Source organism: Pleurodeles waltl, chromosome 1_2, assembly GCF_031143425.1.
Source record: "Pleurodeles waltl isolate 20211129_DDA chromosome 1_2, aPleWal1.hap1.20221129, whole genome shotgun sequence".
Classification (NCBI taxonomy): domain Eukaryota; kingdom Metazoa; phylum Chordata; class Amphibia; order Caudata; family Salamandridae; genus Pleurodeles; species Pleurodeles waltl.
This window is the reverse complement of record NC_090437.1, coordinates 1,335,783,147-1,335,800,943: the sequence shown is the minus strand read 5'-3', so window position 1 is coordinate 1,335,800,943 and position 17,797 is coordinate 1,335,783,147. Positions and strand designations below refer to the sequence as shown.

Sequence of the window (17,797 nt, the reverse complement as noted above, 5' to 3'; positions counted from 1 at the left end):
CTGTGACATCTGGAGAGCTCTTGTGACATCCAGAGAGCTCTTGTGACACCTGGAGAGCTCTTGTGACATCCAGAGAGCTCCTGTGACATCCGGAGACCTCTTGTGACATCCGGAGAGCTCTTGTGACACCTGGAGAGCTCTTGTGACATCCAGAGAGCTCCTGTGACACCTGGAGAGCTCTTGTGACATCCGGAGAGCTCTTGTGACATCCGGAGAGCTCTTGTGACACCTGGAGAGCTCTTGTGACATCCAGAGAGCTCCTGTGACATCCAGAGAGCTCCTGTGACACCTGGAGAGCTCTTGTGACATATGGAGAGCTCCTGTGACATCTGAAGAGCTCCTGTGACATCCGGAGAGCTCTTGTGACATCCAGAGAGCTCCTGTGACACCTGGAGAGCTCTTGTGACATATGGAGAGCTCCTGTGACATCTGAAGAGCTCCTGTGACATCCGGAGAGCTCTTGTGACACCTGGAGAGCTCTTGTGACATCCAGAGAGCTCCTGTGACATCCGGAGAGCTCTTGTGACATCCGGAGAGCTCTTGTGACATCCAGAGAGCTCCTGTGACATCCAGAGAGCTCCTGTGACACCTGGAGAGCTCTTGTGACATATGGAGAGCTCCTGTGACATCTGAAGAGCTCCTGTGACATCCGGAGAGCTCTTGTGCGTAGATGATAGAGGAATCACCATCACCATTTCATCCCAGTGCTGCTAGAAGACACATCAGGCCAAACCAAACCACTGCATCTCGTCTATCACCTCCATTACCATCACACAACCACCAATTACTCTCTGCTCCTGCATTCACAGAATCTCTGGGAGAGTTGACTTTACTTCCCTACTTAATCAAGTCAGCACTTCTTTGCTCCACCATTTACCGTTCTCCACCAAAACATCATGCTCGGAAACTGTCCCTACTCGTGTACAAGGAAAAAGTTTAGATTTAGGTCCTGATTCAGAGTTTGGCGGACAGGCTACTCCATCACAAACATGATGGAAGTCCCGACCGCTGTATTATGTTGTTGATAGGATATAATGGAATCGTAATACGGCGGATGGGATAGCATCCCCCTCTGCCAAACTCTGAAACAGGTTCTTACTCTTTCCTGCCCCTGGAGGCCTTTTGATCCTTACCACGGCTCCAACCCTAAAACAAACATCCTACACTGTCTACAGTACATCATATCGAAAAGGTAACTTACCAGTAGTAGTAGTTTTGCAGCTTGAAGAATGTTCTGGATTCACATGCTGTGCATTATTCCGCCATCCAGTGGTTGGTTTTGGAAACGTTCTTGTTTTTCTTTGTGGGTGTCATCGACCACCATTTGGTGGAAAGTCTGTGCCATATATGACGTCAGAAGGTGCCCTGCAATTATTTTCCCCTCTATTGCAGCTCTTTTTTTCATTTTCTTTCTTCCACCTGGTTGCTTCATCTCCCATTTCTGGGGAGGTGGGTGGGTTGAGAGTAAACTTGAGCATACGTGGAGTGCTGTTGCAGTTTGGGGTTTGAACGTTTAGGGGAGTGGTCGGCTACAGACCTCTCAAACTCTCCTTGCTCATAGTTGTTGCCTAGGTGATGGGTTTTGAGCTGGTTGAAAACAGTGGGGGGTGAGGGGTTATTGGGGGGGTTGGTTTGTTTCCTTATTATGCCATGTCATACTATTAAACACCTAGAGTCCTCAGGCCTTGCAGACTTTACCTGGAATGTAAATGGTCTGGGCAACAAAGTAAAGTGCAGACTAGTGGCGCAATATATTAAACAACTGAAGCCAGGACACACACCTACAGGGGACCCACTGTAAATTTCTGGGGTGAGGGGGACGTATTCAGCCCTTGTCCATGCAGGGTTCTCTTCAGGTTCCAGGGGGTTGCCATCTTGATTAGGAAAAGCTCCTCCTTTCTGGAGATTAACTCGTAGCTAGATCCCAGTATCAGGTTTGCAGGGGTGCTTGCTGTCAAAGGTGTGCAGAGATGCCCAGGTTGCTGCTGAGCAAATTTCGGCAATTGGGATGTTTGTTAGGAATGGCAGTGTAGCAGGTTTGTTCCTAATTTGACGTGCCCTAGGGCGCACGGGTAGGGTTTTCCTGATTCTCCACTTGCAAATTTGTATTGTTCCGACTATCCATCTTGCAATTGTTCCTTTGGTCACTGGTAATCCCTTGCTTGCATTGGAAAAGGAGAGAAATAATTGGTTCCCCTTATGAAACCCCTTTGTTTCCTGCAGACAGTACATTAAAGCTCTCCACACGTACAGTGTGAAGGGTTCTTTTGGCCTGTGTCTTTGGTTCTTGGAAGAAAGCTGGTAGCTGTATGCTTTGGTTTACATGAAATTGTGTCACCACTTTGGGTAGAAAATGTGGACTGGTTTCGAGGACCACCTTGTCCTTGTGGATTTGTAGGTATGGTACATGCATTGTCAGAGCTTGTAGCCCATTAACTCTGTGTAGCGATGTGATCACAATCAAAAAGGCTGTCTTTACAGTGAGTGACTTTGGACCTGCTTTCTGCATAGGCTCAAATGGTTCTGTCTTTAATTGCATTAGTACAGTGTTCAAATTCCACAGTGGTGTTGGAACCAATCTTGGCAGTGCAAATCTCTCAGAGCCTTCCAAGAATCTCTTCACCACTGGGGATATGAAGAAACTTTTACCTGATGTGCCTCTGGTATAGGCTACTATTGCTGCTAGGTGTACTTTTGGTGATGCGTAGATTAGCCCACTGTCCAACAGATGGGTGAGGTAAGTTAATACTATTACCTGTTCTGCCCTTGTTTCCATTTGTCTGTGCACCAATGGATGTATCTGTTTCATTGTTCTGTGTAGCATTTCCTTGTGCTTGGCTTTCTAGCTTCCCCTAGGATTTTCATTGTTCTGGTGGAGATCTGTAGGTGACAGAATTCTAAATATTCAGGAGCCATGGTGCTAGACTGACTATAGCTGGTTCTGGATGGTACACGTTTCCTTCTTGTACTGTCAGCAGATCCTGTTCAGCTTTGATTGTGATAATTTGTCCCTTGGACATTTCTAGGACATCTATTGAGAAATTCTGCTAGAATTTTTTTCCCTCTGAACCTGCATCACTTGAAAATTGAATTCATACATTTTTGATAAAAGCCTGACCAACCTAGGACTGACTTTGGTGAAACTCTTTATGTCTATCAAATGTACTAAGGGTTCATGATTCGTTATCAATGAGAACCTACTTCCCCACAGATATGTTGCAAAATGGTTAGTAGCCCAAAAACATACAAACACGTCTGTCTCAATAGTGCTGTAATTCCTTTCCAAAAGAGATAGGGATCGTGTCACAAATGCCATCATATTCTCTCTTCCCCCAACTCATTGACTCCGAATCACTTCTAAACCAAGTCCACAAGCATCAACAGTGGCAGTGGAGGGAATGTCATCACAAAAAAGATGAAGTGGAGGAGCAATGAGAATTAAACTGTTAAGACCTTCAAAAAAGACTTCTCCTCATCCTCCCACTTAACCTTAACTCCACTTCCCAACATTTATTTTTCAGCAGCTGTTTGTAATGCAATATTGTGGACAGAATGTGAGCAGTTCTCACACAACCCAAAAAAAGATCTCACCTGATCGTTATCCCGTGGGACTGTACAATCTTTTATAGCTTCCACCAAACTCAGGTTAGGGTTGATCCCCCCCTAGAATTCTACCTCTCTCATGATAAACTGACATTTGCTCTTCTTGACAGAAAAACATTTTTTTCCAAAATGTGTAAAACTTTTCTAAAACATACAAATTCTTGTTCAGGCCCTGTGAATATAAGGATATTGTCTTGATAGCCTAACACTAGCCATACTCCCAAATTGAACTTTAACGTTTGAAAAACTGATTCTGCTGAGGGTAGCCCAAAAGTCATGTGAAAAAATGTAAATGCACCAATTGGGTTACTGAAAGTTGTGAGAGACCTAGAATCCCCAATGAGTTCAACTTAGTGGTAAACATATCTTAAGTCTAAAGTAGAGACTACTTTTGCTTCAACTCATTAGGGAACATCTCTTGAATCATCAAGGGAAGAAAACAATGAACTAATTGTCCTTATTCAAGGATCTGAGATCAACACATAGGGCCTGATTCCAACTTTGGAGGACGGTGTTAAACCGTCCCAAAAGTGGCGGATATACCACCTACCGTATTACGAGTCCATTATATCCTATGGAACTCGTAATACGGTAGGTGGTATATCCGCCACTTTTGGGAAGGTTTAACACCGTCCTCCAAAGTTGGAATCAGGCCCATAATTTGAAATCCCTAGTTATTTTTGTTATTTTCTTTGCCACCACTAGGGTGAAAATCCACTGGGACATGTCAACTGATTCTATGACAACATCCTTGCACAACATATTCTGGTGATCTCTCAATTCATTCCTGATGTTCAATGGGACATTTCTGACTTTGTGCACCGCAGCAAAATATGAACAACATGTTTTGATGGCCATTACAGGAGCCTGGGATATCATCCCATTGAAATACATTGCAACGAAAATCTGTTTTTGAGGGTCAAAAAAAGAAACACATTTGAAGGGTAATAACATAAAACATATTTTAGTCGCCATACAAATCATTTGTTGGTGGTACCATACTAATCTTAAAAATGTAGTGTGTTTTAAGGTGATTCTACCCTGTGAAAAAATGCTGATCCTGTGCTGGGATTTGATGAACCATGTTTGAGTGAAAACAGTTTCTTTCATGATTTTCTCACAGAGGTTATGGAAGGTGCTCCAGAAGATAAAATGAGAACACATTTCTATTATTTGAGACTGCCATATGAGAACAAAGTCTGAAATTCTGATTAAACCATGTTTTTCCCAAAACAGCAGCAGTATGTTAGTTGATCTCCCAGGGGTCTACAGCAGCTTCACCACTGTGTTTTAGTAAAGAACTAGAGCACTAAGGGGCATATTTATTCTCTGTTTGTGCCGAATTTGCTCAAACCTAAGACCATATTTATACTATGACGCCCGACCCCGCAAACGTCAAAATTCCTCTGTGTGCGTCATTTTCTGGATGCGAGAAACTGCCATGCGTTAATGACATGCAAGGTAGGCGTTCCCGTCCAAAACATGACTTTAAGGCCTGTGCACCTTATTTATACTCCCATGTCATTTTGACACACAGGAGGGGGCGGGCCTTAAAAAACAGCGCACAGCCTGATGTGCGCCGTTTTTTAACGCCTGGGTGAGGGCAGGTGTTAAGAGGCCTGTGGGCTCACTTCCATGGTCTCTGGCCATGGAAGCAGTCCAGAGGTGCCCTCCCCTGCACCCAGGGACACCTCCTGCTACCCCTGGAGGACACCCATGTATGGGGGACCCATCCCAGGTAAATACAGGTAAGTAGCGGTAAGTATAATTTCTTTTTTTTAAAGTGGCATGGGGGTCCTAACTTGGGCCCCCCTACATGCCACTGTGCCCAATGGCCATGCCCAGGGGACAGATGTCCCCTGGGCATGGCCATTGGGCAATGGGGCATTACTCCTGTCTTTGCTAAGACAGGAGTCATTTAAATGGGGGTTGTGCGTCAAAAAATGGCGCAAGACCGGTTAGAGCCATTATTTTTTTACTCTAACCTGACTTGCACCATTTTTTGACGCACAACCCCCATTGTTCCCTGTGCTGGCGCTGCCTGGTTTGAGTCCTTTTCTTTTACTCTGACCAGCCCGCAGCGCCAGCTAACGTCAATCCTGAAATAAGGCGCCCGCCTGGCTCGTAGGAATGGCGTTAGCCAGCAGTAAATTTTTTGATGCAAACCAGCGCCGGCACTGGTTTTTGTCAAAAAGTATAAATATGGGCCCAAAATTCTGTATTTATGAGAGAAGTGTGGCACACCTAAACGCCTTCCTGATGGAATCAAAACTGTAAAACTGAAAGCATTTCCTACAGTTAATATGGCAGTGACTGGAGGAATTGGTTAGTGCGTTAGAAAACCAAATTCAGCATACATTATCTATGAGCTCTCAAATCCATGTCAGTAAAACATTCTGACATGAAGATAGAAACATACTCCCCATTGATCAACTGCAGCTTCATCACAGAGCTCTAAAGAACAACTAGAGCGCCTACATTTGGTTCTCAAGGCAAAGAATTAAGAACTGCTGTGTGCCATTTTGTTGGAATAGGAGCTGTTGAATTTAAAGCCCTTCCTGATGAGCTAGCTGAAGTAAATGGGCATTAAAATGTTAATGCAGGTATGAGATCAGAATTATGGTTTTGTAGTGATTTGAGGTTTCATGCATTTTGAAACGCGCTAAAATAGATAAAAAGGGAGTCATCTGTATAGGCTCAGCCTACTCACCTTGACAGTACTAATTCTACATTTCACTCACTGACGGAAGATACGTCAGTCTGTTAGGGAGCCTTTGATCCTGGTGAATACCCATGACCTGATTTGGCTATGAATAGGGCAGAGACATGTTGGCATAACATGGGTAGATTAGGCCATGTAGCCCTCATTCCATCCTAGCACTGCTTTTAATTGTCCCAGGGTTTCCCAATAATAAAGGCAATAGCCTGGGTCACCTCTAGTCCTGGAAAGGACCCAGTATTTTTAGTTGTCTGCATCCTTCTCTGTTCAGTAGAACTTTATTAAAGAAATCCCTCACCCCCTTTTTTCTGAGGTACAGTCTGGCTGGTGGAATTATCCAAGCAGGGTGGGGAGAGGTTGCCAATGAGGAAGAATGCCATAAAAAGTTGGTTAGGCCTCCTCTTACAATAAGATTGGTATCTTGCTAGGGAATTTCCTAACACCCATCTAGGCTAAATATCAGGGCACAAACCACATTGGTTCATACTGTTTCAGCCACTGCACCTATTTGTGTTGATTTGCATTTTAGGAAGAATGTGCACCGGCTCTCCTCCACATCTTCCCCCGTGTGCTTTGAGTCACCGTAGTCACACACTTAGGTACTAATTTTCTTTGCCTTTGAATGTGCTCAAGAAACACACATATATAAAGTTGCTGGCTGTCTACACTTTCTATCACCTTGACAATTACAAGGCGGTGCAATGCCCTGTGAGGGGGAACAAGCTTTACTATTTTAACATGAGGTCAGTTCACCAAAATATCTTCCACGCACTGCATGTGCGTGTTGCTACTCTCTTAATCAACCATATCATGCGTCAACCAAGCCATCCTATGTGACCGACATCCACATGGCAGGATCTCATCGCCAGATCCAAAGAAAACCTTCCAAATTCCAACACCTGTACATTCTATTGAAACTGATACAATAACTATCAGGTCAGCAGAATCCTTGTATTTCATGATAACAGCATAAATGATTGTTTCTCATTATGTATAAATCCTATACCTTTTGCTAGTATATTTGCAAAATGTCACGATAGATGGTGCATAGCAGTCATGGTTTACATCCATTTGAGGAGAACCATTCCGTAAGGAATTACTGTATCACATGTCATTTTTTGGGTTCTCTTGGTACTCACCTATCTCCTCTCGATTAACCTTACAATGGATCATTTCATCACTCATGTATTCATCTATAGGTATTGTGGATATTCACCTAGTTCTCGTCCATCAACGGTGAATCATACAGCTAATCATGCTGCCATCATGAATATTCTCCTTACATACTTTGGGTACTCTCTTAAGGCTCCCCATCAATAGTTTATGCTGCTGTTGACCGCTCTACCATGTGGGTACTCACCTAGCTCACCTCCAGCAATACATAAATCCTTTCCCAATATGGCCCATTTCTGCACCCTGTGAGCATTGGAAGCCGCCCTTTGGTTCACCCGGTCCAAGCCCTCCTGGATGGCCTTGTAGATGGCTGGGTCCTTGGATCTCACCACCTCCGACACCCGCGTAGCCCTGCTGCCCAGCTGCTGGCAGAACTGGATGGCATCGGGGGTCAGATCATCCCCGGGCATCAGTGTGTCCTGATCAGTGGTACACTGAAAGCAGATAAAACAGCACCATATTATGGAGGAACTCTTTTGTATCTCTTTTATTTTTATAACCACATTTTTATTTTTATACATAGTCTCATTTATCACACAACAAGGATGATACAGCTGTATATATAACTGTGTTTCCAGCATGTTCAGCCATCCCAAACAGACACTACAAGCGAGGCTTGTATGTAGTACATTAGTACACATGCATATCAGAACTACAGGTTGTCTACAACATCTGTTCCTTGGTTGCCAGTCCATTTAGACCAGATTCTACTGTGTTTCTGCGGGCACCCTTGCGCCTCATAAACAGGTTTCTCCATTTGGGCACACTAGTCCACTCCCCTCCTCCATTGCACAATCGTAGGGGGACTGGTCTTCAACCAATGTCTTGCAATGTCTCTCTTTGCTAGCAAATAGGCTGTGCTCACCAGCTGTCTATCCGCTCGGAAACCTCCCATCCCCTCCATCACTCCCAACAGGCCCATCACCAGAGACAGCTCCAGAGTTTGTCCCACCACCGTAGCGAGTTCTGACAACACCTGTTCCTGGGACTGGGACAGGACCATGCCATATGAAACAAGTCTGCTGGGGCTCAATCACAACTCCCACACTGGGGCGTGGCCCTAATCTCTGCTCAGTGCATTCGAATTGGTGTTAGGTACACACAGTGTAGGTAATACAGTTGCACCAGTCTCAATTTAGCTGATATTGCAATCAAATTAATGCCATTAAAGTATCTCTTCAGTCCTCCTCATCCATTGGTCCCACCCAGGCTTCCCACCTAGATCTCAGGGCATGGGGTGACTTGGAGGCATTTAACACCATCGAATGGTAGATTTGGGAGATTCCCCCTTGGCCCAACGCTCCCATCATCACCTTCGCTTCCATGGGGCTGAATTCAAGGATTGAGGTGGCCTCAGGAATGTGGGATATTAGGTCATGCCGCAATTGCAAATATTTATGGAACTGCGTATGTGACAACTTGTTCCCTTGTTGAAGTTCATGGAAGGACTGCATATGGTCCCCAATCCACACATCCCAAGCACAGTTAGGCCGATTGCAACCTATTGTGAAAATCCCTCTGATGCGCTCACCTCATCCAACCATGTCCTGCCACAACAGAGTTTGGTGTGTTAGTTTCTTCCACGACCCAGTGCGATGCTGTGCCTCCCTCCCTTCCAGAAACACCATCCTAGTCACCTCCGGGATGTTACATGATACTGGTCCACCATATAGAAGATCCATGATACGTGTCAGCCCCAGGGCCTCTACCTCCAACCAATAAGCCGGGTCCGCCCACCCACCTGTGAGTCAGTCGTGGAGCACAAGAGCATGAGCTGCCAGATAGTAATAAAGTATGTTGGACATACCCATCCCTCGCTCATATGAGCTTCACTGGCAGATCTCTCTACTGATGTGCTGTTAGAAATGGGGTCTTTGATTGGCAGGTTACCCCTTGTCCAAGCAAGGACCCTCACTCTAGTCAGGGTAAAGGAGAATCACTCTTAGTTAACCCCCTCTCACCCCCTTGGTAGCTTGGCACGAGCAGGCAGGCTTAACTTCAGAAGCAATGTGTAAAGTATTTGTACAAACATGTACATGAACTCAGAGAAAACACCACAAAATGACACAACACAGGATTAGAAAAATAGATAATATTTATCTAAACAAAACAAGACCAAACCAACAAGAATCCAACATACACAAGTCAAGTTATGAATTTAAAAAGGAAAAGAGTCTTAAATCCTTTCGAAAACAAGAGAACGCAGTTAGCGCTCAAAAGTACCTGGGTAGCGTCAAAATAAAGCCACACGGGCGAGTGTGCATCGAAAAAGGCCAGCGATGCATCGATTTCTTACTCACAAGCAAGACTGTGTGTCGTTCCTCCTCTGGTCGGGTCGGCGTGCACCGTTTCTTCTCTCCCGCAAGACAGCGATGCGTCGATCCAGACGGGCACCTCTGGTCCGGACAGACTTTGCGCTCATTCTTATACCCCTTTCTGCCTTTGAAGTAGGCTTACTTCAAAGGAAAGTCTCTCTTGTTTGTGAGATCCTGCTTTGCCCAGGCCAGGCCCCAGACACACACCAGGGGGTTGGAGACCTGCAGTGTGTGAGGGCAGGCACAGCCCTTTCAGGTGTGAGTAACCACCCCTCCCATCCCTCCTAGCACAGATGGCTCATCAGGATATGCAGGTTACACCCCAGCTCCCTTTATGTCACTGTCTAGAGAGAGGTGCAAACAGCCCAACTGTCAAACTAACTTAGACAGAGAATCCACAAACATGCAGAGTCACAGAATGGTTCAAGCAAGAAAATGACTACTTTCTAAAAGTGGTATTTTCAAAGACACAATCTAGAAACCAACTTTGCTAAAAGAGGTATTTTTAAATTGTGAGTTCAGAGACCCCAAACTCCAGATTTGTATCTGCTCCCAGAGGGAATTCGAGTTTTAATAATATTTAAAGGCAGCCCCCATGTTAACCTATAAGAGAGATAGGCTTTGCAACAGTAAAAAGCGAATTTGGCAGTATTTTACTGTCAGGACATATAAAACACATAAGTACATGTCCCACCTGTAACATGCACTGCACCCTGCCCATGGGGATACTTAGGGCCTACCTTAGGGGTGCCTTACATGCATAAAAAGGGAAGGTTTAGGCCTGGAAAGTGGGTACACTTGCCAAGTCGAATTGGTAGTTTAAAACTACACTCACAGACACTGCAGTGGCAGGTCTGAGACATGTACAAGGCTACTAATGTGGGTGGCACAACCAGTGCTGCAGACACACTAGTAGTATTTAATTTACAGGCCCTGTGCACTTCTAGTGCACTTTACTAGGGACTTACGAGTAAATCAAACATGCCAATCATGGATAAGCCAATGTACACATATAATTTATACAGAGGACACTTACACTTTAGCACTGGTCAGCAGTGTCCAGAGCAGACAAAACAGCAAAAACAGAGTCCAGCACACAGAAACAAACAGGGAAGGAGAGTCAAAAATTTAGGGGAGACCATGTCAATGATGCCAAGTCAAACATGTGTCCCCCCCCAACTGAAAGTGGGGAGCAACTACCCAACCTCATGGTAGTTCTCATCACTAAGGTGGAAGAATCTGGACAGACCATCAGCATTGGCATGGTCTGTGCCAGGACGGTGCTCCATGATAAAGTCCATTTCCTGTAGGGAGATGGACCACCTCAACAATTTGGGATTCTCACTCCTCATCTGCATTAACCATCTGGGGGGCCTGTGGTCTGTCTGAACCCCGAAGTGAGTCCCAAACAAGTAGGGTGTTAGCTTCTTCAATGCCCAGACCACAGCAAAAGCTTCACACTCAATTGCACACCTCCTATGTTCCCTGGGAAGAAACCTCCTGCTAATGAAGGCTACGGGTTGATCTAGGCCCTCTTCATTAAGCTGTGGGAGTACTGCTCCAATACCATGCTCTGAGGCATCTGTTTGCCCAACAAATTCTTTGGAATAGTCAGGTACCTTCAGCACAGGTGCTGTGCACATTGCAGCCTTCAGGGCATCAAAAGCTGTCTGGCAAGACGCAGTCCAGATCAAATTTATGGGCTGCTTTTTGGAAGTTAACTCACTCAAGGGAGCAACAATTGTGCCATACCCCTTGGCAAACCTCCTATAGTATCCTGTGAGACCTAAAAAGGCTCTCACCTCAGTCTGGGTCTTGGGAGGCTCCCAAGCCAGAATGGTATTCATCTTTGGCTGTAGGGGTGCACCTGGCCACTCCCCATCTGGTGTCCCAAATACACCACTGAACCTGCCCATTTGGCGCTTGCTTGCCTTAATAGTGAGGCCTGCCTTCTGCAGGGCCTCCAACACTCTTCAGAGGTGCTGCAAGTGTTCCTCCCAAGTGGTACTGAACACTGCAATGTCATTCAGGCATGCTGCGCTGAAGTCACCCAGCCCAGTCAACATCTGGTTGACCAATCTCTGGAATGTGGCAGGGGCATTTTTCATCCCAAACGGCATCACCTTAAACTGAAAGTATCCATCTGGGGTAGACAATTCTGACCTCTCCTTGGCCCCGTCAGTTAGAGCAATCTGCCAATACTCAGACGTCAAATCAAATGTGCTGAGGTATTGGGCAGCTCCCAACCGATTTATGAGCTCATCAGCTCAGGGGATGGGGTGCGCGTCAGTTTTAGTGACTGCATTGAGACCCCGGTAGTCCACACAGAACCAGAGTTCTGGGTTGGCACAAGGTGCAGCAGCCTTTGGGACCAAGACCACAGGGCTGGCCCAAGGACTGCTAGAAAACTCAATCACCCCTACGGCTAACATCTTAGACACCTCATCCTTGATGCTAGCCCTGACCTTATCAGTCACCCTGTAAACCCTCTGTTTAATGGGTGGACTGTCCCCAGTGTCCACATCATGTGTACACAAGTGTGTGACCCCTGGGATCAGGTAGACCAGGGAGGCAAACTGACCCAATACCTGGCAACAGTCCCTCTGCTGTTCTGAGGTAAGGGAGGGGCAGAGCTTCACTCCCTCCATGGACCCATATTTCTCTCCAGCAGACAGGAAGAGGCTCACCCTCTTCTTCCACCCCATCATCTGTTGCTAGGAGCATGGACAATTCAGTCCGCTCAAAGTGTGGTGTGAGGCGGTTCACATGCTGGACCCTTAAGGGGTTTCTGGGAGTCCGCAAGTTCACCAGGTAGGTGACTTCACTCTTATGCTCCGCCACCTCACTTGACCTGGAGCGCCTTAGGCTCCACTGGCACCATTACCCACACTTTTTGCCCAGGCTGAAACTCGACCAGAGTGGCATTCTGGTCATCCCACTGTTTCATGTCTGCCTTGCTGGTTTCCAGATTCTCTTGTGCAAGAGCTCTGAACCGGGCAGTCTGGTTTCTGAAGGCCTAGTTAAATACATCCTGGGGAGGTTTACTGGGGGCTTTCTCTAAGCCCTCCTTCACCACACTCAAAGGTCCCCTAACAGGGGTGGCCATACAGTAACTCAAAAGGACTAAATCCAAGCCCCTTTTGAGGCACCTTCATGTAAGCGAACAGAAGGCATGGCAAGAGGACGTCCCACTTATGCCTCAAGGGCTCTGACAGACCCATTATCATGGCCTTCAAGGTGCGGTTGAATCTCTCAACCAGACCATTGTTTTGGGGGTGGTAAGGGGTGCTGAACTTGTATGTTACCCCACACACCATCCACAGAGACTTCATATAAGTTGATATGAAGTTGGGACCCCTATCGGACACCACCTCCTTGGAGAACCCCATGTGGGTAAAAAAAAACATCAATGCACGGCCCACCACAGGGGCAGTGATCGATCTCAAAGGAATGGCTTCTGGGTACCGGGTGGCATGGTCCACGAAGACCAGGATTAACCATGTTGCAGTGGCTGTCTTGGGATCCAGAGGCCCCTCAATGTCAATACGAACCCTTAATGAGCACCTGTCCTAAATAACTCCAGTCAATGATGTGAAACGCTTTCTCAAAGTCTATTAACACCTGCACTAGAGGGCCTGGAAGGATATGTCTATGTGCCAGTGCTAGATTCAACCTCCTTATACAATGCATAGTACTGCGGTTGGGCATAAACCTACACTGGTCCGGGTGAACTAAACCTCCTAGAATCTTTCGCAGACAGATTCGCCAACACTGTCGCACAAATCTTCAGATCTTCATTTATCAGAGATATTGGCCTGTAATCGGCACATGACGAGGAAGGTGGCTTTGTCTTTGGTAAGACAACTATGGAAGCTTGGTCTAAATTATCTGGGAAGGCTCCCACTTCCAGTGCTTCCTTGTATAGATCAAGCAGCTGAGGCACTAAGAGATCTTTAAACCTAGAATAAAACTCCGTAGGGTATCCATCCGGGCCCAGAGTCCTCCCTGCCTTTAAGGCTGAGATGGCGTCTCCTATCTCTTCCAGGGACAGAGGTTAATCTACCATGTCTCGCTCCTGCTCTAGAATTCTCTGCAGGGTCAGCTCATTTAACAGTGGCTCCTCTAGTTCTACCTGGGGCCTAGTGGATGCATCATATACTGTTGCATAATATTGTACAAATGTGGCCAGTATCCCAGCCTGAGACGAGTGCGAGACCCCCCTGCTTCCACCACCTCCAGTATCACCCATCCCTCCATAGGTTTTGTAGTCAGCCAGTATAGCAGTTCACTATTCTTGTCTCCCCATCTGGATATCCTCACTTGGGATGTTTTGCTGTCTCTAACAACTGTGCTCTTATTTCCTCCATCACCAGGCTCAAAGCATGCTCATCTGCTGTCTGTCCATAATGCTCCATGCCCTTTTCCAGTTGGAGTGCCTAGGCCTCTCCTCCCTCAAGTTCGTATTGTAGTCCCCCTTTTGTAATAGCTAGGTGTTAAGATGGAGCATTGGGCGCTGCATCTGGAGAGCTGAACTGATGACCAGGAGAACCAGGGCATGGTCCGATATACTTCGAGCAAGAATCAGGATCTGCTGAACCCTGGGAGATCGGCAGCGGGCATAAAGACCATGTCAGTACATGCCTGTGTATGGTGTGCTGCAGACATATGGATGTACTGCTTGGAACAACGGCTCCAGGTTCTCCAGATCTCACACAACCCCAGTTATGACACCCATTGACCCCGGAGTACTGATTGCCTATGTCTCTCCCCTGAGTCCACTCCTGTAGTGTCTACCGCTGCATCGAGTACTGCATACATGTCACCTCATATAATTGTGCATGCAGGAGGCATCTGAAGCACCCCCTCCGTCAACTCTTCTAGGAAGTGTTTCAGTGCCTCCGGCCTTCCTGAATCACCTCCAGCTTGGGAGGATGGGTACCTCTCACGTAGGGCCTCAAAGGGCCACAGGATCACTTCTTCTCTGGGCGTGCTCCTTAGCCGGATACGCTGTGTGGTCTACCAGGCATCTCTCTCCCCAGGGCCGTTAGCTGGGTTTACTCGTTCACCTCTCTGCGCTGCTGCATCTCGTCTGAGTCCTGTAGGCCTCTACGCCAGGCTGGCCCACTTCGCGCTGCGGTAGGCCTCTCCCATCGGGTTCTCCGTTGTGGCACCGCACCACCTCTGTGCTCACTCATGCAAGGCCACTCCATGCCTCATCGTGGTATACTCCTCCAGTCACCAGCCACCCTGAATCACCTCTGACTCCAGGAGAGCAGGCACCTCTCACGTGGGGCCTCCGGGGAGGCGTAGGAATACCGATCTTCTGGTCGCAGCCACAATCCTCTCCCCGCCAGCAGGATTCCCCCTCTGGTCCAGGCAGGTCCTAGTATCCCACCAGGCTAGCAGCACAGCCCCGGCCACCTCTTTCTTTATTACGCCTCCAGCTATTCACACTGTGGCACGTCCAAGCTGACCTCCGCCATCGCCATCTTGTAGGCTGCTAATCAGGCGCCACAGAGACACCGCATCCACAGAACTCCGGGGTTCGATACTCCCTCACCTGGTGTCCGTTGCGCAACAAATATTCAAGGCAAGATGAACATGGATGAGTTCTGCACTCCTATCTCCACATTAATGAGCATGGATGAGTCCTGTCCTACATAAGGAATGATCAGCATAGACACACTCTATTCTTCTACCTTCAGAGGGGTCAGCATAGAGAACCTCTCCCCTCTTATCTTCAGAATGATCAGCAGAATTATCTTTCCGGCCTTACCTCCATAGTTATGAGCATGGACAACCTCACTCCTTCTACCCGAGGAGAAATTACCATGTGTAAGCATGAATGATTTCCACCCTCATGTCTTCATGGTGATCAGAAAACACATACTTGATCCTTCTACTTTTAGAGTGATCAGCATTGAGTAGCTCTCCTGTATTATCTTCAGAAATATCAGCATGGATGAGCTCTGCACTCGTATCTCCACATTAATGAGGACTGGTGATTTCTGTCCAACTTCCTGAGGAGTGACCAGCATAGACACACTCTATCCTTCTACCTTCAAGGGCATCAGCACAAAGAATCTCTCCCATCTTATCTTCAGCATGATCAGTGATCTCTCCGCTCGTACATCCATAGTATGGACGAGCTCTAGCCTCCTCCCTGAGGAGAAATCACCATGTAGGAGCATGAATGATTCACACCCTCATGTCTTCATAGTGATCAGCATGGACACACTCTATTCTTCTTCCTTGGGTGTCCTGAGGAGTGATAGCAAAAGATGCTCTTCAAAGTGGTCATCATGGAGAAAGTCTTCCCTCCTATATTCATATTGATAACCCAGGATGAACGTTTTTATACCATCATAGTCAACAGCATGGATGACCAGTTGTTGTAATCTTCAGAGTGATCCGCATCTATGCATCCTCTGATCTTATCAGTTGAAATATCCACATAAACAACCTGCCTCTTAGAAACTTCGGAGTGATCAGCACACCCAAACTCCCCCAAAATATCTTCAGAATGATCAGTATGGATGTGCTACCCTCTAATATCTCACTAATGATTGTTATGGTGGAAATCCTGCTTTGCATTACAAGTAAATAGCATATGCAAGCTACAGTATGTGTCCTTCGAAGCGATAAGCATGAACATGCTCCCTCCCTTCTACTTTCAGAGTTATCAGCATAAATAGGTTCTCTTCTCTTCACTTTATAGCATAGAGAAGCTCTACTATCTTATGTTAAGAGTAATCAGCATGGAGGTGTTCTCCCATCTCATTTTTAGAGGGAATAACATGGACGGAGTCTTACATCAAAACATCTCAGTGTAATCATAGGTGTCTGACTTCATATCATAATAATCAGTATGAACAGCCTTTTGTTTTCCTAAATAGCAATCAGCGTGGTCCAACTCTCTGCCTACTTGCAAAGGGTTTCAGTATAAAAAGACCTTTCAGCTCCTCCCTATGTTATATTTGTGTTTTCTCAGCATAGACAGCCTTCAAAGTCTCCCCCATCCAATCTTTAAAAGACAGCTTCTTCCCCTTTACAGATTGATCTCCATGAGGTAGGTCCTACCTCAACTCTCAGACCTTTTGAGGGAAGTGTGGTATCTTCTGAAGGCAAGAGCAAAACTACTCTCTGGTTGAAGAATAAGTAGGAGCCCAGCAGATCCAAGAAGAACAAGTTTATTTCAAGCAAGGAACTTCATCCACCGTCTGGCAGGACCGAAAACTAAAACTCCCATAGTCGTATAGAAGGTTCTGAGAGAAGACTGTAAATCTGAATTTCCTACATATAAGTAGCCACATACACCACAGCATCGTCCTCCCCAGAGTCCACATGAAGTAGACAGTGGGGTGGAGCAAGAAATAACTGTATAAAAATACGAGACAACACACATGAAAATACTGGACAATAAGATGAATAGAAAAGAGCAGAAAATAACTGTCCAAAAATGCCATCAACACACAATACTTGTTAACAGAAATGTAATTTAGATTCCAAATACGCCCGGCTTCCAATTTTACAGCTTCCCTAAAATGCTTCAGCACATGAAGAGAACTTCATTTTGAATGCCCCACATAATTCTTTGGAGGGAGAAGATGTGGAATAGCAGATAGAGTTTCAAGCTTTGGAATCTGGCCGGGACATAACTTCTATTGGTGCAGTAGGAAGAGTGTCACCGGACTCCAGAGGTCTATGGGGTCCATTGAACCCCCGATTACTGCTGTATTTTACATTTCAGTCAGAGACCTGTGGGTCAAATCCTTTCCTTGCATTAAGTCCCATTACACACTGCCTAGGCCACTGCCCTGGGGACCAGGTTCGAATCCCAGCCTTGGAGCTTTACTGAACATCGTATGATTCTGAGCAAGTCACCTAGGCCCTCATTACAACCCTGGCGGTCGGTGGAGAAGTGGGGGTAATACCGCAAACAGGCGGGCGGTAAACAAAATGAAACTACAAGCATGGCGGTGACCGC

At 46.4% G+C, this 17,797-nt stretch overlaps 1 protein-coding gene across 2 annotated transcripts in view; it reads right to left on the bottom strand.

Moving 5' to 3' along the window:
* Window positions 1-17,797, bottom strand: part of LOC138251898 (long-chain-fatty-acid--CoA ligase ACSBG2-like) — a 239,873-nt gene that overhangs the window by 20,331 nt on the left and 201,745 nt on the right. For both annotated transcript variants that reach the window (XM_069205688.1, XM_069205689.1), the window contains exon 12: window positions 7,683-7,929. In XM_069205688.1, coding sequence (XP_069061789.1) covers window positions 7,683-7,929 — 247 coding nt within the window. The remainder of the gene's footprint in view (window positions 1-7,682; window positions 7,930-17,797) is intronic.